Source organism: Poecile atricapillus, chromosome 1 (genome assembly GCF_030490865.1).
Source record: "Poecile atricapillus isolate bPoeAtr1 chromosome 1, bPoeAtr1.hap1, whole genome shotgun sequence".
Classification (NCBI taxonomy): domain Eukaryota; kingdom Metazoa; phylum Chordata; class Aves; order Passeriformes; family Paridae; genus Poecile; species Poecile atricapillus.
In genome coordinates this window covers 150,199,444-150,225,484 of record NC_081249.1, presented here as the reverse complement: position 1 = coordinate 150,225,484, position 26,041 = coordinate 150,199,444, and the positions used below count along the sequence as shown (strand labels likewise).

The window sequence follows — 26,041 nt, the reverse complement described above, 5'->3', positions numbered from 1 at the left end:
ATCCATGTTTTAGCTATTACTGAACAGTCCTGCACAGTATTCAGGCCTTCTCTATTTCTAACACTGACGTTCAGAAAGTAGGCTGAGAATAAACGAGAAGCTGGGAGGGGCCAAGCCGAATCAATCAAAGAGATAACTCATACCACATGACAACATGCTCAGAAATAAATCTAGGAAAAGAAGGAGGAAGCAGGGGAGAAGTTCAAAGTTTTGATGCTTGTATTCCCAAGTAGTGGTTATCCATGATGAAATCCTGCTTTCCTGGTAATATGCAATCTAGAAATGTGAGCTCTAAATGGAACTTAGAAATTCTGTGGCCCACAGGATTAGGGAATTGATAAAACCGGCTGTACCTGGCACTGGCAAGGCCACACCTTGAATCCTGTGTTCAGTTTTAGGCCCCTCACACAAGAAAGCATTGAGATGATAGAGCATGTCCAGAGAAGGGCAATGGAGCTGGGGAAGGCTCTGGAGCACAAGTCCAACAAGCAGTGTCTGAGGGAAGCGGGGGTGTTCAGCCTGGGGAAAGGGAGGCTCAGGTGAGGCCTTAGCACTCTCTACAGCTCCCAGAGAGCACAGTGACATGGGGGTCAGTCTCTTCTCTCAGGTAGCAAGTGATAGGACAAATGTGTCAGGGGAGGTGCAGATTCAATGTTGGGAAAAATTTCTTCACTGAAAGGGTTATCAGGTATTGAAACAGGCTACCCAGTGGGATAACTATCACTGGAACAGTTTAAAAAGAGTGTAGATGCTGTGCTTAGGGACATAGTTTAGTGATAGAAGTGGCAATGTCAGGTTAATGGCTGGACTTATTAATTTTTAAGAAGTCTTCCAGCCTTAAGGATTCTAAGAAATGGCTGAACACCTGCTCACTGATGGGAGGAGTTGATCAAATTCCATATTTTGCATTGCTTGTTCACACAGCTTTTGCTTTCCCTATTAAATTGCCTGTATTTCGATTCATTAGTTTTCTTTCATTCACCCTTCTACCCCCTCTTTGCCTCCCCATGGAGAGGCAGCAAGCAAACAGCTCTGTGGTGCTAAGCTGCCAACCAGAACAGCCCTCAAGAGATTCAGAGTGTAGTAAGAATTACAGAGTCTGTGGTACAATTGTGGAAGACACCATTTGGTTAGGGTCCTGGAAAGACCTGGGCAAAATTGAATTATTACAATCCTTTGGCAAGCTAGATCAAGAAACATGCTGGAGATCATAATGGTTCTGTAGAAATACAAACATATATATATTTGTATATAAATATATATATATATGCATATATATATGTAGTACTAATTCAGTCTCGATATTATTGTTAAACTGTAAGTGAAAATTTCCAATTAAATACATTAGAAAGACAATGGCACCATCCTGCAGTGACATCAAGATTTCCATTACATTTTTTTTGTTTTAAAAGTTAGTTCTGTGGCAAGGAATTTGCTACTTAAATACTGTCTAAATACGTTTGCACCTAAAAAAGTGTTATCAAATAAGTATAACCATTGAACTCCATGGCCTGGGAGAAGGGTAAAGGAGAATATCAGCTTACTTATTGGTACTGTTTAACGGCTACTTTTGAAACAGCCTGTTTTCATTTTTTAAAGTATTTACACAAGATAGCCTCATGAAACAGAGTTATTAAAAAGACATTAGGACAATCTTTATAAAAAGGATTAGGCTAGTTAAAAAAATAATTACAATAATCTGAATGATCACTAATATTCTGTCTGGATGAGCAGATTCAGATAGTTCAACTGACTTCTCAAACAGTAAATTGTTAAACTGTTCACCATTTCTATGAGAAATTAAATTCTTAACAATTCTAGTACCTCTGTCAAAAATACAGAATTTGTTTACCCAAAAAGACTGTACTCCTAACAAGGAGAGGAGGGAAAGTCTCCTCCTGCATATATTTTCCACAGCTCCAGAAGCAATAGTGCTGGCAGAAGCAGGTGATGGGGAGCACAGTATGGGAAACAGGAAGAAGCAGGACTGTTCTTTTCAACAGCAACCTGCAGTTACATTGTCTTCAGTTGATGACCAAACTGTACCTTGGTTTTCACCCATTGTCTCCAGACTCTAACCTGGTAAATCACTTTTTTGATGCTTATTTCTGTCTCACACAAGACAAAAATCTTTAAATATGAAAAAGACAGTTTATAAGCTCACACTAGGGGGAAAAGATGACATGTGGACTTTCTCTGAAAAAGTGTCTTTCACTTGTGTTTTTTGTCTTTGAAGGTTTATATTCCCTCTGATAAATTTTGTCTGTGATGAATATATTTTTCATTTTGCCTACAAGTAATAATAAAGAACAAAGCACAAAATAACCAATGGGAAATGGGTGAGATCAAGGGAGTGATTATTTTTGACAAGTGATGTCTAAGATCTGTATAACATATATCAACATATATGAACATATATTAGGCCCATTAGGAACATAATCTCCAGGAATTTTCAGAGGAAACAGATACTTAATGCAGCTTACATTACACATAACTTTATAAGCCACTACACTGTTTGGCAGTAAGTTTTTTTTTTTCAGATGTGGTTACCTTTCTGGAAGAATTCCTCTAATTTCTCCTTGAAGGGCTGGAGATGTTCTTCAGAAGACTCTTTGCAAACTAACTTCATCTGCTTTTCAGAGGCTATAAAAAGATGAGACACATTTATGACAGAAGTAATGTACCGGAAATAAATTTCAGCACCATAGGAGCCTACATCTAAATTAGTCACCTGAACTTACTTTAGAGGTAATAAACAAGCACCAAGGAATCCAGCAATTACATTAAAATAAAAAATACAACTAGTCTAGCTAGTATTACTAGCTGTATATATATACTAGTATGATAAAAAAAAAAATAATTCTGCATGTGTTTAAAGAGTGGAATTTGTCTTCAGTAAGGAATTTGTTCTAAAACTCCTGCAGTGTGCTAAGGCTTGCAACTAACACAGCCCGCCTCATACACTAATTCTGGATGGTATACACAAAGCTTTAAAGTCTGTTTCTGTGGTGAGTGAAGGACACCTCATATCTGGATTGATTTTAATCAACCAGTGCCAGGCATCTCATACTCAATCATTTTTCCTGAAACAGATGCAGAAATTCAACATTACTTAAGTATTCCATTCCCAGACCGTGACATGAAACAGTTGAAGTATGTAAGAAAGTTAACTTACATATAAGTGCATTTTTTTACTACTTAATTTATCTGGTATTTTAAGAACCAATGCCATGCCAATTTCTGAAAAACTTTGGGTTTCTTTGCCAATTTTAACAGGCCTAGAACTTCTAGTAAACTCAGTGCATTCCAGTGTTCCACATTAAAGATGATGGGAGGCAGAAATCAAAATGAAATTACTTTCCAACTGAAAGCATCTTTTTAGCAACTGAATTTATGAACCACTACAAGATTTTTCTTCCACAACTTTTCACTCCCAAGAAGCTAAACTTAGACGGAAATTTATTCTAGAGTTAAACCTAAGACTTACAGTTTGGCTGCATGAACTGTATTCACACCATATTGCTACCATCATTAAATAAAAAATAATGTAAAACTGTGGAAACAGAAGTTGAGCCTGTGTAATTAAAATGTCACATTATTTAAATTTGCAATGCAGTGTAAAAAGTCAACGGAAGGTTGAAACTAGATGCATACATTTTACTGTGCAAGTAGTATTGTGCTTATAATACCCTTGGACCATCAGGACCTACTGAAAAGAACCACAATTTTTCAATTAATTGAGAACAGAAACACATCTGGACAATTCTTATAGAAAAATACTGAAAAATGCCCATTCCCACCTAAGAGCATATTTTAATTTTGCAACCTTCCACATGGCCTGGGCTAGAGTCTAAGTTTATCTTTAATCTACACTCTTGTCACTGGTAACATATGAAAAAACTTTCAAATTATTCAGCGTAAAGTTAATGGATATTTGTTTCTATCCCAAATAGTAGGCAGGATGGAGTGGTGCCTTAAACATACTAGACTGGGAAAGAAAGTCATTTATTAGCTGATCAGTTATGTGTCTTTAATAATTTAAATTAAGAAAAAAAAAAAATCCCCAAATCAGGGAAGTTTATATGACATCTTCAGATTTATTTTCTTATGATACATGCTGTTTACCATTAACAATTTGAACTTTCTCTGTCACAATACATCGATTGAAACGTGTGTATGCTTACTATTTATATTTGCAGAATTAGAGATTTCAATCGAGCAAATTCTAACACTACTTTGGAAGACAACAGATATTAGAAATTTCTAAGTGGAAAAGATCTAGCAAAATAACTGAGACTGTATTGTAATTTTCTGACTGTAAGTTTGAACAGTTAACACACAGGTTTGTGTTCTTTTTTTCATTTACACAAATCTACAGAAAAACAAGGCAATATTTAGAAATTATTTTGGATAAACATAAAATGATGAAAGTGTAGAAGTAATATAGTCCACACAGTATGTTCAGACATTTGAAACACAGTAAATGGCCATGATCCTCACAGTCACGTGAGGTTGCAGCAACTGCAAACCAGTATTTCTTTTATAATACTCTCACATAAATTTATATAAATCTATACAGAGTTAAATTTCTATGAATATGTATTAGACTAATAAGCTTGTAGCTATGGTAGTATCTAAACACACTCTAATATATTCTAGAAAGGGATTTTCCCAAACATATGCTATTGCTAATGCATCATCTGAAGCATTGAAAACTTCCTGGATGCTTCCTACAAGCTTAAATGACACAAGACTTTGAAGGTTACTCAGGTAGATCCCATGCATTCAAGTGACCAAGACTAGGATGAGCTCTTCCTAAAGTAATAAGAAAGCACATAGAAACCACCCTCAGTAATTTATTTTTTTTTAATTGAGATTACTAACATTAACCTTAATCCGATGACTCCAGGAAAATCTGGATAAGAAGTACAAATACACAGAGCATATGGAAAAAAAACCTGATTAGGATAGTGAATTCTTAAGAAGAATCCTAACACTCCTAACAAGGAGATCAATATTTGGAATGAGGGAAGAGGAACAGTAAGAAGAAAGGCACAGAAATGAAGAAAAATAGGACAGGTGACACAGAGTGAATCAGGATGATGATTAAAACTCTAAAAATTTGATATAAAGTGAAATGAGATACCAGTTTCAAATGCTTAAAATTATCTTGAAATAATGAAATTGAAAGAGGCAGAAGAAGTCAAGTAAATGCTAGTAAATTCTAATAATTTACACTATACTTGTAAAGCCTGAAAAAGAAATCTTTTAGGCTGAAAAACCTTAGAACATGATCAAATTTGCTTGGGGATAGACATGGCAAGGAATGATGGAAGTGCGTTCAAAGGAATCACAAATCAGATACATGTATTTTGAAGAGGAAAAAGCATTTAATGATATAATTAATGTGAAGGTTTTGATTAAAATGGCAGTTGTAACGATACATATTGAAGTCAGGTGGTCTGTCTCAAGGTGCTTTTGCAATGGTGGAAGTCTACCATACAACTATATGACCTACCTTAGCTCAATACAACATAATAAAAAAGTTTCTTGTAACTAGCATTCACTGAGTCTCCTGTTATATAAGGTTTTTGTTTGGTTGGTTTTTTATCTACTTGACACATAACGTTAAAAATGTCATGCCCAACATTACATAAAAAAACCCTAAAACTGGAAAGTCTAGTTCCATAAATTGCTTTGCTTTACCTTGCTAAAAATACTCTAACATGAGGAATCTTACATCTATTCTTTATACTTTGTTCTCGTATTCACTACAGTACAAACCTTTTCCTCTTTGAAAGAAAATTACTTCAGCAAGTTTTTATTAGAATGCATTCCTTCTTTTAAATACACACTGAAAAGCTGCTTTCTGAAAAAATATCTTTCCAAAATTCTGATGAATCTGAGGGAATTCTGAGGAAGCTGACAGCTGTCACACAATACATACATGTCTCCTCCCACCATCTTATTCCAAAATAATCATTTTGGAAAATAAAAAACCTGCTTCAGCATTAGTGAGTTCAAACAGATCCAAATTCTCTACTAATGTAATAAACTTTTGGTTCTTTTCCTTGGTATGAGCTGTATGTTAGTGAAATTGAATGTAGCATGCTATTTTGAAAATTGTTTATTTCTAAATGAGCTATTGCAAAAAAAAAAAAAAATAAAAAAAGGAAAATACAAGTGTGCAAAAGTATTTGAAAGCCATTACAAATTGTTGGATGTACATCATGCTTCACCCACTACAAATCTTGGCCACAGAAATGGAAAGCATTAGCAAAACATTAAAACAAAGCTGGAAACTGCTGATTATCAGTTTGCCACTGTCTTCAGATTTAATGCAGTACTTGGCTCAAAAAGTTCCTTAAAAATCCCCAATATAAGTGAAAATATTTACAAAATAGAATGTCTCTCACTTAATGCCTATTGGGCAATAGTCTTAAAACTCCACAGACACTTGTAAATCTGTCAAAAGAATCATGGACCATAAACAAACTTTCATGTAAAGAGCATTTCTGTGTCAATCAGACACAATTTGGAATTTTTTAAGCACCATTTTTAAAGTAAACGCAAAACAAGAAATAGTTTGAAGTTGATAACAGTAAATTACTAACTATTTACTCACCAGAACCCACCAGTAGCATTTACAGGAATCAGTCTGACAGCAAAACCAATATCAACACCATGAATTCCTATAAACCTGTCACTGACACTATGCCCCGTGAGTTATGCCTTTGTAAAGCTGCTAAAGCCCCCCCGCTCCTGTCTGTTCAGAGTATGGCAGGTTACTCTTCTATTTTGTTACAATGGAGGCATACCTTTGACAGAAGGATTACTGTTTGATAATTCTTTCTTAGAGCTCTTACCTTTTCTGTTTTGAAAAGCATTTGAAATCATACCACAAATGAATTCAGTGTAATGACAAATAACCCCATATTTCTGTATGAGAGAACTCATGATCTTCTACAGTGCAGAAACCTGTTATGCTACTTGGATTTATATGCCCAAATAAAACCTTAATAAACCTGTGATAAAATCAGTAAATTTCTATTATTCAACAAGTGCTACATAATTTTCTCCTGATTTAGTTCCTTTGGTTTTGCTTTATTAATTTTCTTGCTTGGAAACAACTTTGCAAGCTAAACAAATCATTACTGGCATGTTTACCCATTGCACACTGCAGCAGGATCTGGTTATGGTCTCCTGTTAGTACGTGCACTTAGGTACCTACTTACTCGAACCATTCACGTGATATTCATTCAATGCATTTTATGTATAAACTTGCACGTAAATTTTCTTTTCAGATAGAATTTTAAAAAATGTACAGAAGGGAAGAGATTCATCTTGATTCCATGGGAGCATGGTAAGAATTTTAACAACTTCCAAATGCGAGAGGCTATGCTGCTACTGACTCAGGAAAGGTTCAGGGACAGTATTTTATTTGCCCTTTTGGACACATATTGATAATCAGTACACGTCAATTATACAACACGCAAATGTTCAAGCACTGTCACTGAAGCCAGAGTGGGGCTAACTAATACAGAAGCCTTTGAACAAAGCAGAGATGGAAATGCTGTGAAGTGGGGTGGAAGTTTTCTGAGACAAAGCTATCTGAGAAAAACACAAAAGGGCATCAGACTTTGGTAGCACTCTGTTCTCAAGCTCAGTTTTTATTGCCTTAAATAAAGGTCAACAATTCAAAAAAGTGTTAACACACATAAAACTAAATACATCATTCTAACCTATTCATTGCTTGTATAACTACTGTGCTGTGAAGATATTTTCAGCTAATTTAAAAGAAGAAATATGCTTTTATATAGTTATTTTCTTCACATATAGTAATTCCTTCTTAAAAAAATTATTTCAGAGGATAAATAAAAAGTCTAGTCTTTTTGTAAAACGCATTTTCTCATGACACACAAAAACAAATACCTGTTTAGGTGCTCTAGCTGTCATGTATAAACGAGATAGAAAAAAACATGTCAGTGGTACGTCCTAAGATGAGGAAAGTGAAAGAACTGAATTAGTGGCACACAAAACACTGTAAAACTGACCTTTTTCTGAAGGAGTCAGACATCTTGACAATTCTCATACACTTGACCAGATATTCTACCTTTGCCTTTTGAGGGGGTTTTGTTTGTTTATAGTAAGTTCAACAACATTTTTTAACTTTAAGTTAGTGATGGCATAGAGAGGAACTTTCAGGCCTATATTAGTTTCAACTAACCAAAACCAAAATCTTTTAGCTCCTTGTTTAGTGAAAGGACATCAACATTTTATACAAATCATTTAAAAACCTTTCTGCTAAAATTGTTTTCCAAGAATACATTTAGCAAAATGAACAAAGACTGCTAGAAAAACTAAATATTTTTCACACCATAGCAACATATCTGAGTCTCTGCTTAATGTACTCCTTCTGAAATGGTAGTTTATATTCAGGGCACCCTTCAGCAGAGAAGCACACTGCAAGGGACTGAACACTACATATAAATGATTATAATGACTAAAGTCTCATAATTTTCCAGTCAAGTCTTTGAAAGATTCCTTTAAGTGATTCCAACACACATTATTAGTAGAAAATTTTTGTTAAGTGTCAAGATCCAGATATACAGAACTCCACACATCATTAAGACCTGTCAAGAGTGTAGAACTGTGCGCTAGCAGAATCTGCTGAGAAACTGGAACATTTCCCTTTGCTTTGAACAGTACAAAAAAAAAAAAAGAGTATTTTGAAACTAAAGAGTCTTGTCTGGGTAATTGAGAGGGAGACAACATTTTTAAGAAGCAAGAATAATATTTTCATCAGATGAGCTAAGATTTTTACTGTGCTAAGAACAAAAAGGACCTTTCAAACACTCAAACATTTTATCACTTATTGTACTGAATAAAGGATCAGACATAACAGAATTGGGTAATGGCTGAAACTTTAAGAAGCCAGAGAAGTGATCTCTTCTTTTCCTCTCTTTTGCTGGATCTCTGATTTTTTGTGCAAGACAGATCATAAAGTTGGAACTAATTAATTCTTCTACCAAGCTGGTAGAAGTTTGATTCAGCTGGAGCATTCAGCTTAGATTTAAATCATGTAAAGTCATAAACTACCTATCATATTAGCAGGAACACTTCCCAAAGTGCTAATTAGCCCCACTATTACTAATTCGTACCCCATGGTCTTAACTAATGCACTTTCAATCTTTGATACATGACTGTCTCAATTCTAGCAGAGATCTGTCCTGTCTTTTACTGTATATTTCTACCAGAGGGAAAGCTGATGAGGTCCATAAATATGAAGTTATCGTTCCTCCCAACACCAGTATTTAACACTCTCCAAACTACATACTTGATTATCCATCATACATATTGATAGGGACAGTATTCCTCTTGGTCCCAGATGTACACTACCTGTTCCCAGATGTATCCTTCATAGCTACATAACTAATGCTTAACATACACACCTGTATTTATTTATTTAAAAGGGCCCACAAAAAAGTGCACAGAAAATCCTAAGTGTGGCATTTCCCAGATTAATTTTAAAATCTTAACATTTGCAGAATGATTTTTAACAAGAAATTTCTGAGAATTCTTTAGCCAAAGGAAAAAAATACATAAAAAAAATTAACAGCATGCCATTGTTTAACCAACTGAAAGCTTTCTCTCTGTGCCTTTGTGCACACATGCAGACATCTGCTTTCAGGGAATAAACTCTTCAAAAACATGATTGCTTTTCTCCTCTATTATATATCTGAATATTTAAACCATTCCATACTATCCTTTTTTTAACAAAACCTAAAAAATCTAATGAAATTTTAAGAAATGATCCACTTAGAAAAATCTATACCAAATGTATTCACATATGAACATTACCAGTGGAAAAATGCGAAAAAGTTAGTTTTATTGTAAAATAAAATCCAATGCACATATAGAAAATGCATTTTAAATGCCTGTGCTGGATCCTTCTAAATCAAAACATCTCATCCGACTGAGGGAAGAGATTATTCAAAAAGTGGTCAGAAAACTCACAGAACGAAAAAAGTTGCCAAGTCTTGCAAAAAAAACCCTTTTCCTATACAAAGCCATCTTTTGCTCTTTTCCTTACATCATTCTGCATTGCCTCAAAATAGACAATGTCAATATTGGACCGTGCAAAAAGAGTGAAACCACATACAAAACAAAATGCTTATTTTATGCTATGAGCTAGAGAAATAACATATGCACCTATTTGGCTCCTCACGTTCCACCACCCAGTTTGAATTTCTACTTGCTTGCACCACCAAAATTTTAAAGAACATATAACTAACATAAAGAAAATTAAAGTAAGTGTCCTCTAAATTATCATACAACTTCTCTGCTCCTGCTGGGAAGATTTTTTGACATGTATGTTAGTCAAACATTTAAGCCCCTCTTTTAAATTGACTTAAAACATTTAGTTTAAATTAAACTACGGCTACAGTTGGATGAAAATATTTTAGAAGAGTGTGTTTGATACTTTTTGGAACACTATCCTCCTGTAATGAATAAGCAATCATCTATTAAGACATAGCTATTGACCCTACAAGTTATTTAGAAAGCCAATACTCAAAGCAGATATAATAATTAGAATTTTCTTGATGTGAGCCAGAAAGCTTACTGTCTATCAAGCAAATCAAACATCAGTCTAAACTCCTCAACACTGTAATCCTCACACTATTGATTATTACTGTATCATGATTATATTAAAACTCCAGTCCATAGAACAGCCTTTACCAAAGTAATGTATGAACTAAATATATAATTCCACCTGAATAAATGATAACCCATCAAATTAATTTCTCCATCTATGCATACACAGAAACCCAACAAATGTGGAAATTACATCCATCTATTAATTGAAATCATCAATTCATCTCTAGAACAAAACAGGCTGCAGTTAATTAGGGGACATTTTGTTGCAAAACTCTTTCACTCAGTTTGAGGATTCTGATGGGAAAAGACATTGAGGAATTTTAAATTCACTTCTTGGAGTAATACCAATTAAACTTTTCTGCTTTTGTAAGTTTTCCTATTGATAAATATATTCCCTTCTATTCCTTGATAAATCCAGATTTTTTCAGTACTTTAAATTTGGAAAATCAGAGTTTTAGTCTGCATGAACTGATTATTTTTCCTTTTTGCAGTTTCCTCCTGACTCTATTTAGAGTAACAGTTGCTGAAAGCATCAAGAATGAGTGACCCTTTTCAACTTCCATCCATTTCTTATTTCTAAATTCTCTTTCGTGCTTTGCAATAGAATGTGGCACATAGCTGCCTGAAGAAACACTGAATGAGAGCAGTGTAGATGCAACAGTTTAGTCTGGTCTAATCACCCATGCTGAGAGACAGCATTAAGAGAGTGACATGACTGGCATGGTGTTTGCTAGTCACATCCACTGGACCTGTTTCTATGAACAAGAATATATTTTATTATATATGAATATATATAATATATATATATTCATATCTGAAGAAAACTATATTGTCATGTGTGGTGGTTTTTAGCACTAGCTAAAAATTACCAGAGTACATACTCATCTCTTGCTGTGAGATATGGATTAGGAGATGGGCAAAACAGGCTTAAAACTTAAAAGGAATAAAGAAAGTTTATTAACAGAACTACAAGAATAACAAACCAAAATAAAACCTCCAGAAACAGTTTCTCTCCCCACCACCCAAACCTTTTTCCTTTCCCAACTGACAACATAGAGACAAACCTGGGATGTTAAAGCAGTGCACCAACTATACAATGGTATTTTCATTAGTCTCTGTGGGAAAGGAGTTTTTTCTTGTCATTCCATGGAGAGTTCTCCACAAGAAAATAGTTTTCTTGTGGCTTGTCATTTCCATGACTGACAGCCGTCCGGAAAAAAAATCTGCCATCATGCTCTCCTCCCATTTTCACACCACTCAGAGGTGTGTTCATGGGTCATGAACTCAAGAGGTATTATTTTAAGGATGAGTTATTCAAAGGCAAAGGTTCTCTTCATCTGTTTCTATGATCATCTCTGGGAACAGAGGTTTTCTCCTTTTCTCCCTTGGGGCAAAGAGTTTTCATCAACTCTCACTTCTCTCTCTCTGTTCAAACAGCTCATTGGATCACAGCTACTCCACCATCTGCTTAGCTTCATCAATGGATACCTTTGCTCAGATTTACATTTTGAATAGTTCATTTTCCACCAATACTCTTTTATTAATTAAAGGAGTTTTTCAGAACATCATTGTCTATCTCCATGGCTCTACTAAAAGAATATTTCAGCTTATTAAAGCATCTCCTCATTCTCCTTCCATCTGAGGCTTGACTCTTCTCTCTTACTGACCTTGATGTTTAATGTTGCCTCTTTACATGTTGACCACACTCACTCTCCTTCTGGAGAGGGGATTAAGTCTGCGGGTCTCATCTGGGTAGTGAAAGGGTTAAAATCTGGCCCAAGTTGAGTCCAGGTATTCATGGTGCTGGATTTCAGCTCAGCAGCCACTGGAAGGCAGCAGACAGTTTTCAGCCTGGAGCTGTCTGTGCGGGCCACAGGGGCAAGATGTCATCAGAGCCACAGCAGAGCCCAGCCTGGGCTGGGGCTGGGGAAAGCCCTTCAGGCTCTGTTCCCCACCCAGGAGCTGCTGGAGTCCGGCTCAGCCCCCTCATCCCACCCCAGGCCGCACAGGTCAGGCGGGGGAACAGGCCAGTCACACCACAGCTCTGATACCTTTCAAAGCTGGAAACAAAGAGACGAGCAATTCCTGGGTTTGGGTTTAAAACGTGGTATTCACAAAGGTGATCATACTTTTCGGTGGTCCAAAATGCTGTCAGTCTCAAAACTGGCTAGCTATTGGTCTGATCTCAAGCAGATAAGAAACTCCCAGCAGCCTCTCTCAGAGGAGTTACTTCCATGGATATTTCTCACTTTTTTCCTAACCACCAAACTACCACATCATGACATTTAGGAATGAAAATTAAATGAAGCATCTGAAGAAGATGTTTCTGCATACCAGAAGAAGCCAGGTATGTTCAGTTCCATTTAGAGAAAGTGGGCTGGGGATCTAGATTTTCATATCAACTGTCTAATGAATAACTAGAGAGAAGATAGAGTCAGACTTTTTCAGGAATGCACATCTAAAGAAAATGGAGCAATAGTCACAAAGTTGCAGCACAGGAAATTCTCACATAGGATAAATAAAAATATTCAAGATAGCAATTAAGCACTGGAACAGGTGCCCATAGAGGTGTTGGGATTTCCATCCTCAGATTCAAAACTATGCCAATGGCCATGCTCAACATGATTTAAATATGAAGTTACTCTTGCTCAAAGGCTCTGGATCACAGCACCTCTAGATGTACATTCCAACTACCAAACTGCACTTCTCTATCATTTTAAATATTTGTAACGCTTCTTTATAAAAACCAGTGTGGAAATAGCCATCACAACACTGTAATTTCTCAATGTTTTATGCATCAATTTACTTACTTCCCTTTTCATCTTTTCATAAGTATTATGCAACTTTACAAAATGGAGCTCACATAAACATAAGTTTTGGTGAAGTTCTCCTGTTCAAATGGGGAAAAATTGGGGGTTACATACTTATGCAAGATACAGATCTGTCAATAAATAGGTTAAGAGGTGCCCAGTATGAAACAATGCCTTCTGTCTCCAGGAATTATATAGCGGATCCCTAAAGTCTTCTTTTTATTTCAGATGATTTCTTTTCTGTCATGCATGTGTTTGCAAACACCCACATATATACTCACACACACACAGTTAAGTTCATAAAAATTTAAAACTTATATACAGTACTGAAAAAATATTGGTATGAAAATTGTAACCAATATTTCTACAGGTGGCCATGAAAGGAGAGGAAAGTAAATAGTATGTGGATTTTCAGTGGAATCAGAATGTTACAATCTCTCTCAGAGTAAAATTAATAAATTATGAGAAACAGAAGTGACTCTTGAAAATACTTAGAATGGACCTACCCTGGTTTCCATTTTTAACAATTCAATAAACATCTTTGTTCTTTCATTTGTTAAGGTCAAGAATACAAAAAAGTTGTAATGAGCATCACAGTATATTACATGAGGCATCTAACATTGCTTTCTTTGAGGAACAGAGCAGCACAAAATTTAAAATTTTATGTACTATATTGCAAAGAAGAGGAATAAGTAAGACAGATGAAAACAATCTTCAGGGATTAATTAAATTTTAACTAATTTAATTAAAATTGTTCAACTTTGGACATAGATAATAAAAGGATTCATGGTAAAACTCATTCTAGTCTATCAATCTTCAGTAATGTGGCTTTCTTTCTGAAAATCTTATGATTACATATTTAAAACATTCTGTGCTTATTCCAGAAGAATACTAATTTCAAGAATACCAAGTGGCATTGTCCAAATTAGAAGGTAAATCACGTTTGGTCATAGGGAAAGAAAAATGTGGGAATCATTCACTGCCCTAGACAAGGATGTCTTACAATCTTAAACAAAGCAAGACCTTTTATTTCCATAACTCTACAGATTAACTGGAAAGCTAGCAGGTGTTCAGTGAATAAATGTATCTGCTTATGATACTGTGTGATATATGAAAACCTTGGAAATACACCAACAGGCCTGGAGTGAAAACCTGCATTTACAGAAAATTCTTTCTAGTTGGATGTTAGAGTGGAACCAGATTTCACCCTAAAATTTTCATCTTACCATCTAAAATTCACTTCTTTCCCCTTAAAAGCCTATATTAAATGCATATTTTTGTTTCTCATTCTTTCTAACCTAAAACACTCACGATTAAAAAGTTTGTTTTGGAATATGTTTTAAAAACCTATTGGATTAAGGTTCACCAAAAACCTTTTTGCATTCCTGAGTCTAACTTCAGTTTAATCCCTTCAGAGTAAAGTTAGCCTGTACATTTAAAGTCTAATCTGAAAGATTTAAACACAGCAAATTGTATGGAACTCAATATGTTTATCTGAAAAGGATGAAAGGGTTTGTACTCCATCTAGATTTGAACTTTTGGTTCCACAGTGTCTAGGTATTTCAAACCAGAAGTTTATACCATGAGGTTTATAAGACATGACACTAATGATAGCTCCATCTTTCCTATGTTAATATGCATGTTAGAAATATAAATTAATGCCTTGATAAACTAGTTAAATATGGGATGTTAAAGCAGTCATTAGTCAAACATTTTTAAATACTAAATGACAACTAACATGAAAATAACTATCAAAATTGCCATTTCAGTTGCAAGAAGTGATATGCTTCTTTTTTTTAATTATTCCTTACAAATCTCAGAAAAAAGGGAAGTCACTAACAGGAACATTAGTTCATTCCCTAATGACACAATGAAAACACCTCTTCCATTTATTAACTTTGTCTCATCCCACTTCCAAGGTAATCTGCTCAAGACTACCTAAGCCAACAAATTGTGAAACAAATCCAATGTACCCTATAACACAGGCAGCCCCAGTTAATATTGTTCAAATTATTTACATCTGAAGGGCCGCGCCTGTCTGGATAGCTGGGCCCGACGCTTCTCTGGACTTGGTTTCTGCTACTCACATCTGTTTCAGCTTTAGACTTTCACTGGTATTCTGCCAGCAGCCACAACTTTTTAATGGCTACAATAAACTACAGAGACTCATCAAATCTTTGTTGTACGTGTTAAAATTATAACCTCTTCAATTAAAATTCTGATTTAAAAATTAACTTAGAGCTTTAACTGAAGAAAAATTTTGAAAGGGAATCTTTGAAAAAAGAGAAGTTCTTATATAAGAGAATGATTTTTTTGTTTAAATGTAAGAGAAATAATCACAGGAATGCTTGTTAGAATCTGTTGTATATTTCTAAGTGATAAAATACTGACATCTGAAAACATTTCCACAACCTTTTTGGTTTCACATCTTTGTTATCATTAACTTTGTATGTTAATTGCTTTGTCTGGCTTTAACATACACCTTTACAAAGAACTGCGAAAACAACCTCAGGATAACAATTATTCTAGATTTGCTATAAATACCTACAAAAATCTGGTTTAGTAAACAGAAATCAGTGATTACAAGAAAGCTGAAGTTTTTATTTTAAAAGAGTTTAGCTTTTCCTACTCGCTGTTTGCGCCTTTACAATGTAGAACAAACATGATGTGAATGTTCCAGCCCCAATGCAGATCCTGTGCGACTAAGATGTATGACAGCAGGACTACATGCTGAAAAAAGTACAAGATCAAACACAGATCATGTTTCTGCAAAAACTAGCCCAAAAGAGGGCAGGCCAAGGGGCTTACAGGGCCAGGCGATGAGAGGAGATAGAGCACTCCCTTATGCCCGGGTCGAACAAACAACAACTGATACTTTCCTACCACTATTAACCTTTGAAATTATCCTAAGGATGGTAGTGACCTAATCTAGCAATTCCTAGCTGTAAGGATTAACTATTTTGTAACGGTTTTCAGCACCTTACACTGAAAAAATTTGAAAAAAATGATCTTGTTCAACTCTGATCATAAAAGGACTCTTCCATTCTGGTGTAAACATGTAAATCTAAATGTAAAAGTTTTTACATATTTTTATGCAGATTCTCTTCCTAAACTCCACCTTCTACACAGAACTCCCTTGGTAAAGTACAAACTCTTCTATAACAAGAAAAAGGCTTAAAATATACAGTCATCATTTGCTGAACTTATTTTAGAAAATTGCATGTAGCACAAAATAAAAAAGAAACTGCTTGGAATACTTAAGAGAACAACCCTTCCTACTTTATTTCCACTCAGTACCTTGATTGATAGATGAGTTGGGTTTCTGAGCCCCTTTTTATAATAAACATTTTAAAATGTTTATTTTATGTCCCAGGGTGAAAATATTTTGAACTGGAGCTTGCAATTTCCCTTTGCTCTGCCTTGGCAAGCTGTGTTTTATTTCTACATTAATAGTATTCAACTCTTTTTTGTAGCTTTTAAATTGTTGTTGTACAAGTACTGAAGAAAGTATTTATGTTATGGAGCTAACGGATATCTACAGTTAAACACACAGTTCTGGAGAAGCCAGAGAAAAATTCACACATAACTAAAGAAATATTCAGAAAGATTTCTTTAGGGGCCTTTTGACTGTAAAAGGGAAAATTACTTTTCAGGATCTCTACTTTCATTTTTATTAAGTCATGAGTTAAATTTTTTTCCTTTCTAATTTATGTGAGTAATTTGTGCCACAGTGTAAAAACTCTAAATGAATCAACACCATAAACCTAATTAGCAATAAGAAAACCTCATAAAGATCACATTTTAAATGGCACTTTGTTGTTAGCAGAACAAATGTGAAAGTTCCCAGTTACCTTCTAGATCTCTCTTCAGTTTCCTTAAATCTTTTATTAGGTCTTCAAATTTAACTTGGGAGGCCTGGAAAAAATCCTGTGGTTCTGGTAAAGGAAAAATGCTCTTGTCTGTTCCCGCTTCCTAAACAAACAAGCAAACAAACAGGCCACTATGAAAATTGAATGCGTTTCCAGTAAAATAAATAGCTTTTTAAAAAAAATTCTCATCTATGAAACAGTGTTAAAATTACAAAAACAGCATATTTTAAATCATTCTCGCTAAAACAACATCTCATTCAAGATTAAATACTGTCCATTCTGAGTATTGAAACTTCCTTTTAAATGTTATAAAGCGAACCGTGCTCAATTTAAACTTTGAAACAACATTAAACAAACAACATTTCAGTTCATTTTATGTCAAAGGTTTAGATAAGGGATTAGAAGTTTCTTAAGAAAGATAACAGGAATGCCCATTTTAATGCAAGAAGGGATCTTACGCCAGAAGTTTGTGGTTTCACTCTCTCACAATTCATTAAAAACACACACGCTTTATAAGCATAAATTGAAAACCCTATTCATACATTTCCTGAAGCAGTTTACACAGATAAAAATACACAGTTGAATGTGGCTTAATAAATAACAGGGGTTAAAGTCTGCATGGAACCCCTAAGTATATACCTTATTTTTAGCACAGTAAGAAAAAAGAATCAGAAGTAAAACAAATAAACAAACAGAAATCCCCCACAAACAAAATGAAACAAACAAACAAAAAAAAACAACTCCAGCAACTAAACAAGAAAAAACTTTCACGCAGTTCAAAGCAATACCTCCAGTGGAATTTTAAGAAGTAAAGTATGTATAAATGGTATTAATATGACATTGCTGTGTATAAGCATGTATTACTGAGTTTAAAACATGCATATACATGCATGGATTTCAGTCTGCAATAAAGGAAAACTCAAAGGTTGGAGAACTAATTGTTTTATTAGGGGGAAGAATAATTTTATTATTATACAGATATGAACATTCTTGTGAAGAAAATGCAATGGATGATAATTACACTGTGTTTATTTCCTCCCAAGGAAGCTATAATGTTTTGTTTCACAAAATTCCCTGAAGTAAAATTGCAGTAGACTAGGAAGTTTACAGAAACACTTAAATAAATAAAATATTTTAATAAATTAATTAGAAAGCATAAAAATCCAAATCTCCTCAAAACCCCCAAATCAACAAAAACACTGACAACAGAAAACACAAGAAAAAAGAAACAAACCAACCCAAAAACCTTAAAGAAAGAATACTGATACAGATCTACACATCTCAGGACTACTAACCCATCAATTCAACAACCTTAGGTAAGAATTAAAAAAAAAAAAAAAAAAAAGGCAGAAAATAAAATCAATTAAAATTGTGGAAAATCATTGTTAAAATCAATTTACAGAAACATTTTCATTTAAAATATAGTAGTTCAAATTTTCCACTCATTAAGTTTAGGTATTGCCAATACCAAATATATACATATTTAATATATGAATGTATATAATATATATAAATGCATATACAGGGGAGTATCACACACAATAGAACGTAATTCAGCAGCATTTCAACCCCTAACTTCACCCCCATCTTAACTTGACTCACCTATCTTAAAATGCCAACATGTCCTTGCTATTTTTGTCCTAAGAGAGAAAGCATCATTCTGCCTTCCAATATCATGACATCAGAATAAATTTTACAATGTTACAGCCACTATGTAATAAGGCAGGGGTGGAGTGACCACCTGTCCAGTTTGCAACAGTCACAGATAACTGCCTGCAGTGGCTCTCTCAACAACCAAAGCAAAATTTTCAATCTTATCTTGAAAGTTATAGCAAATTTCATGCCTATTGAGGTACACAACTATTATAAGAAAGAAAAAGAAATGGACTTTATTTTCCCATCAGAGATACTATGTTCAGATTTCTATAAAGCTGTAACAACTTCTTTTGTCATCTCTTAAAGAAACCCAGTTTTGGAGAGGCTGATAGAGAAAATCCTTTACCTTATCACAGTGGCGTAGGTAATATATGACAACATAATCCACAAGATTAATACCATTATCCTAGGAAAAATTAAAGATGTGTTATTAACACTGATTCAATGTGTGAAAATGTACTGCATTCAAAATTAAATGAATTCTTTTTTTATGCTGCTGTGAGAAATAGGACTCACTGTATTTTTTAGCCTTAGCCTTACTGAACAACAAGAAAAAAAATTGATATTTTACAACATTAATTTCATCATACCACTACCAGATCCAGGGTTTATTTTGGTTTTAAATACCAGGCAAAAATACATGCAGAGAAGAATACATGAGAGAAGCTGTCCCCACATTTTATGTAATAATAGAAGGCATTACAGAATAATAATATTAACTCAAATAACAATATTATTCAATAATATTATTCTTAAACAGAATATCAACTAAATATTACAGACACCTCAGATATATTAATGTGAACAGAATTTCTTGATTACTGTAGTCTCAATCATCTGTAAGGAAGATCAAAAAAAGGCATAGATACCTTTACATATTTTATTCTAAATATGAAATCAGATAGCATTCAACTAAGAAGTATATTTCATGCCCTGTTACCATATAAATATGAATTTTAATTGTAACTTTATGGAATCACCATTTCCATGTTCCTGCACGCAACTGTAAACAGTATTTTATTTTGTTACATGTCATTGGGTCAGCATGGGCCAGATGAACTAAGGAAAAGTTATACATTACATTCAGCAATATAAAAGAACCATGATATAGGGAATCATACCTGGAATGCCTTTGAAGTTTTTTGGATGTGTTTTCATATTTTATATTGACAGGTATCAGAACAAACATTTGTATGTGAACGATGTCTGACTTCCTGTACAGAGCTGCCTCGTCTATATGAGAGTCTGCAGCACATTATATTTTATTAGTATCATACACCAGCAAAATTCTTAACTAAGTAAGTCACTGCTGTCATGCAGAAAAAGCCACCCTGCATGTTTAAGAGGTTTAGAAGCCATTACTGGCAGGTGAAAAAATCTCTATAGAAAGTAACTTTCTAAGCTCGTATGACAATAAATGAGTTTTATGTGAAATAAGAAGTATTTAGCATTGGCTCTTTACCTTAGCTCATGGAATTCAGCTCAGTTAAGATGTATTTGCTGGCAGTTCACGAGAAGGGAGCAATAGGACAAAGGCAGAATACCTTAATGTTCAAATGTACAAGACCCTGCATTCTTCTCCTTTGCAAATACGGACTATCAATTATCTCCAAGGTTTAATGTCTGCCTGTAGCAACTGGACCCTTTGAGCTTTTATACATTTTGAAGACTAATCTAAACTAACAACACATTTATTCTGGCTACCAGGAAACTGTAAATAATGTCATTTTTTAGCTTGATTTGTTAAGGAAATATAGTTATATTTTATATATATATAAAATATATAACATATATATAATATATATATTATTTATGAAGAAATAACAGTTATATTTCATATCAGTTACTCCTTTTCATAATGCATAATGTTGGAACATGCTTGCTAAATTCAGCCACATTGGAAAGTCCCAGAGATTATAAAATTCTATAAAGTTTATAGGTAGATAAAAGAGTGACACTAAACCTAGTAGTTCTACTTAGAAAAGTCAGGCAAAGCTGAATTTTAAATTTTTTTTCAAGGCAGCTAGCCAGCCAACAAACTTCTGAGTAATGGGAAACTTGGCCTGGGTCTAGTTAAGCTGCTGTTTGTACTGTGTCTTGTCCATGCTGTAGGACTGGGAAAAAGTGGTTATATGGAACAGCTGAACCATCACAGTGAAGACAAAAGAATTAGAATGACAGAATCATTTCAGTTGGAAAATATCTTTAAGATCATTGAGTCCAACTGAAAATCCAGCACTTCCAAGTCCATCACTAAACTATATTCCTAAGTGCCACCTCCAGGACCATTGATTCCACCACCTCTCTGGGGAGTCTGTTCCAATGCCTTTATAATCCTTTCAGTTAAGAAGATTTTCCTAATATCCAAGCTAAACTTCCCTTGAAAGAACTTGAGGCCACTTCCTCTCATCCGATTGCTTGTTACTTGGGAGAAGACACCAATCCCCTCCCCGGTCCTTTCAGGGAGTTGTACAGAGTGATTAGGTTTCACCTGAACCTCCTTTTCTCTGTGCTAAACTACCCCAGCTTCCTCAGCTGCTCCTTTTAAGACTCATACTCCAGACTCTTTACCAGTTTTGTTGATCTTTGGACATACTCCAGCACCTCAATGTCTTTAGGAGACAAAGGACTCAAATACTTTGGAAAAAGCTTTCATTTAAACAGCTCACTGAACACGACATTAAATGTGTTTCTACGCTTTGTTAATGATGATACACCCAAGTAAAACAAAATGCTCCATAGATACACTGTTTTGCTGACATTGCCTGTCTCACAAATGCATTCCTGTGTATATGAAGCATAATGGGGACCAAAAGCTTAAAACCTACATCTCTTGTAGTCAAGAAAGCACCTCACATAAGAAACAGAAGAGCATGAAAGATTTTTTTTTTCCTCACACTCCAAGTCTATACCATCAGCAGAAAATGATCTCCTATTCTTTGCTGCTTCCTATATCCATGTGGTGTCTAGGTATGTTTTGGCAAAGAATGACTTTGAGCAGTGTTTCCACTGCTTACATTACCTAACACCTCCTCCTCTGCCTTACTGAAATAAGAAACAAAGTAATCTCATCTCAGAAGGTGTCTAGCCTTTGAGCCTGACTTTGATCCTAGCATGACTAATCAAAAATCAGCTAGTGCTTCTCAATTTTTGACACAATAATTTACTGCCATCTATGAGCATTTTCTTGTGCATGCCACTCAAACTTCATGTCTTCCATCCATTTAACTGACAACTAAACAAAGTATCTTGTTGGGTGTGACATCTCTTTGATCCCTTACACATAATTTGTTAGTGTATATACTACAATGAACAATTACTCATATATTTTTTTTAAACCTGATTTTTAAAGAGTTTTTATTCACACAGAGTGCCCCTCATTTAAGAGCATGAAAAAATAATGGGCACATTTACTGGAGAAGACGTGAGCAGTCTGTGCTCTCACTTCTCTCTACCCTACTGTTATTAAATCACTCCTAACAAAACAGACACACAGAAGCTCTCACATAAGGTAATTATCCTAGTAGTACTGAACAGGAGAAATTATATATTAAAGAAACATACACATGCAGGAGAAGGAGGTGAAAATCTAGGAGAAAAAAAGAATGAAAACTGAACAACGCACCTTGCTTTTTCAAGCAAGATTAGTAAGATATAAAAGATTAACTTCTGACAGATGAAGGAATAATAATAAAAAAAAAAAAAATCACTTCAGAAAAATTATCTTTAACCAAACATGATTAAAGTACTTACTCTGCTTTTGACATCCTTTAGTTTGGGGAGTATTTCTAAACCAAACCCATCAGCTTGACCTCGGGTCCTATTCCCTCCATTCATGTAATTTCCAAAAGCCAGAATCAAACCCAAAATTTCCTTTACACTTTTCATGCTCAGCAAAGCCTGGAAAATGGATACTGGTCTGTAAATTCGGTTAGCACAAAAATTCTAATTGCTAATATAAAATATTATTTTATTTTTACTAAAGTTTTTTTCTTGTCTGTTTTTACATTTGTAGGTAAGGGAAGCTGAAGCTGGTACAATAATCAGCTTTAAGAGAAACTTTTATTAGATTGTATCTCCCTAAGATAATATGTTTAATGTAATCCATACAAAGCAAATTATATGGCATCAAATACTATGTCAATGACAAAAAGATTAATGGAAGATTTCTAAACATTCTCAGAGGACTTCAAAAATCTTAGACAAGGAGGTGGTTTATCATGAGTTTGCATAATGCACAATCAAATGGAGATGTGCTATTTTTGCTGCCACCAGGATAGACTCAGCCTGTCATTCAGTCTGCTTCTCATGGGTCTGAAAATTCACATTCCTGGATCCATACTTACTCTAGATAAAAGAGGGCTAATGACTAATTACATGTCTCAGGACAGAAAACAGTTATAGAAACTGAGTGTAGAACTAGTGACCTATTTTTCGTTACATATAAAGACTTCTGATAGTTGACAATCTGAGGCCACAGGCATTATTCTCAAGTACGTAGCCTTACAGACTGGATAAATCAGTTTCAGTGTAAACTCCTCATAGGTGAACTGAAGGAAGTACAGTTTTCTCTATCTTCTACAACACTGACTCTTCATTTATGCCTTCTTTGGAAAGGAAAAAACAAGTAACTATTTTTATTGCAAAGAAATCCAAAGGGGTGGGGCATCAGTACCCTGTGAAAGCAAAGCTAATCAAAAACTAACCTTCAAATTAGAAAAAAAAAAAAAAATTAACTACTTTTCTGGTTAAGATGTTAAGACTTTTAGGCCACATGTAATTTCTCTCCTAATTTTCACCTTGTTCTAATTTTCATAATTTATTTGTTGTAATTTAAAAATCTTGTCCTTAGTCTTTCATGGTAATGAAATACTAGGCAGAGCTTTGTCCCATACTAAAAATTTTGCTGTATCAGGATTACCAGAAATTTACAGATGCCAGGGGAAAGTAATATAAGCTAATGAAGACGACAAGCATCTATTGGCATCAACAGTGGTATGCAAATAAAAGGCAGTTTCTAAGGCCATGCACTAAGCTTGCCTTACATATAATTTCTATTTAATGGAGATTATCTATTACACTACTTAGTATACAAAATAATAAAAATCTACAATTTAAATACAAATAAATTTCTATGTACTCTTTGGGCATCACATGCAATTCACTTTCCCACTTCCCTCTTCCTTTTCTTCTTTTAAGCAGCTATAAATTTACTACAGTTTTATTTCCTAAAAAGCCAGTAAGTAGGATTAAGGTTCCTCAGTTATGGTAAAAAATAAGCATAAATACTCTAAAATATATTTAAGTTTTAGTTTAGCTTTCATTAGGACTTACCTTGGAAGCACGAGTCACGATATCTACTTTGCGGTGAACTGATGTTATCCCTTCAGAGAAAACCGACTGGAAGATAATACACTGAGCTCGTTCTGCAAAGTTGGGGATTTGAGATAGCTCATAGAGAAATCTGTGGGGAAAAAACGACTCTTAATGAATCTTTGTAAGTCTTCTCCGTGGGATACATAATGGATCAAAGCCTGCAGTATCATGAAATATACATGTACTCTTCCTATTTATCTGACATTATCTATGTCAGAATCTAATCTGACAGAATTTATAATTGTTGTATTCTTCATCCTAAGAATGCATTAAGAAATCCTGTTAATGTCAAGAAAAAAAAAAGACTTTAATCATTATCATATCAGTCCATTAACTATCATAGCTGCACAGTAAGAAACTGAAGAATTTCAAACCTAAATCATTAATTGAAAAAAAAAATCTACATAGCACTACCTATGTATTAATTTACACAGATTTGTTTCCCCTAAAAAAGTGCTCAGAAATACAGAACTCAATATATTCCTACAAATTTATTTCATAATATAAAATGTCTGCTGACAGCTTTCTTCTGATTCTCAGCATCAATTTTCTTTTTCTAATTTGTACCACACTTTCAATCATTTAGCAGCATGTTTTATGGGAATACACCTAGCTGTGTATTTAGCTCTAAAATACTGCCTTCAGGCACTGTTCAGTAAAGTTACTAAGTCTTCATCTGCTGTATATCTGTCTTCACAGGTAGATATTCCTCATGACACTATTGTAGCTTTTTATCTTCTAACTCTTTGGTAAATAAAAATAGAGGCATATTCAACCACTGTAGTTCATACCTCACAAAATGAAAGCATCCCAAAGGCATGAGTAATTTCTCCCTTTTCATCAGTTTAAAATATAAAATTAGCTCGGCTAATAATACAAGAAGCTTTAACATTTCTTATAATAACAATAATTTGCTCTTCAGTTTTGAATTCAAAACTGCAGATATATACAAGCTTTCTTGAAATCCAGCACCATGCTTGTATTTTGCTCCAATATCACTTCAGTATCATTCTTCTCATCTCCTGTCTACAGATATCCTTAGATTCCGCTTAATGCAATACCATAAAGATTCTTTCCACCTCACTGAATTGTGGGAAATTCAGTATTCAATTTATTAGTTTGAATTCTTCTTAACTTTATTGTAATTAATTAAGCCAATACACCAAATTTTTCCAAATGATTTCTTTTTTATAATAAATAGTATCAGTATGTTTAAATCTGCTTTATACATTTCTCATGCATGCTATGTTTTGCTGAGTACATAGTGACTGTTTAAAAAATCATCAGAAATCACCTGTGGCTGGTGTGAAATATTATGTTTTAATTGGAATGCCATTTTTTTGTTTCTTTTTCCTTCTTTTCTTGCCTGGTTTTTTCTTGCCTGGTGAAAAAACCTATTGTGAGAGAAAGATCAGGGAGGCCCAGCTTGGCTCTTAGACTTAAGAAGTGGGAAAAAAGAAATGCCAAGCTGGTAATAATAAAAATGCTTCCTATTGGGAATGAATGGTATTGCCAGGAAAAAAAAAAGAGGGTATTTTGCACTTTGTGTGAGAGAAACAAAGGAAAGAAAAACCAAACTGCTTAATTAAAGTTCTAACATACATACAATTAAAAAGTTTAAATTTAAAAAGTCAAATGACACATATTCTTGCCTTCCTGTGAAAACAGAAC

The 26,041-nt window shown here is 34.4% G+C and overlaps 1 protein-coding gene across 1 annotated transcript in view; it reads right to left on the bottom strand.

Annotated features, from left to right (window-relative positions):
- FMN1 (formin 1) overlaps window positions 1–26,041 on the bottom strand; it is a 131,132-nt gene that overhangs the window by 35,987 nt on the left and 69,104 nt on the right. The window contains exons 9-13 of the mRNA XM_058829352.1: window positions 24,329–24,458; window positions 22,748–22,894; window positions 19,341–19,400; window positions 17,321–17,441; window positions 2,551–2,643 (exon numbers count right to left, since the gene is read on the bottom strand). Coding sequence (XP_058685335.1) covers window positions 2,551–2,643; window positions 17,321–17,441; window positions 19,341–19,400; window positions 22,748–22,894; window positions 24,329–24,458 — 551 coding nt within the window. The remainder of the gene's footprint in view (window positions 1–2,550; window positions 2,644–17,320; window positions 17,442–19,340; window positions 19,401–22,747; window positions 22,895–24,328; window positions 24,459–26,041) is intronic.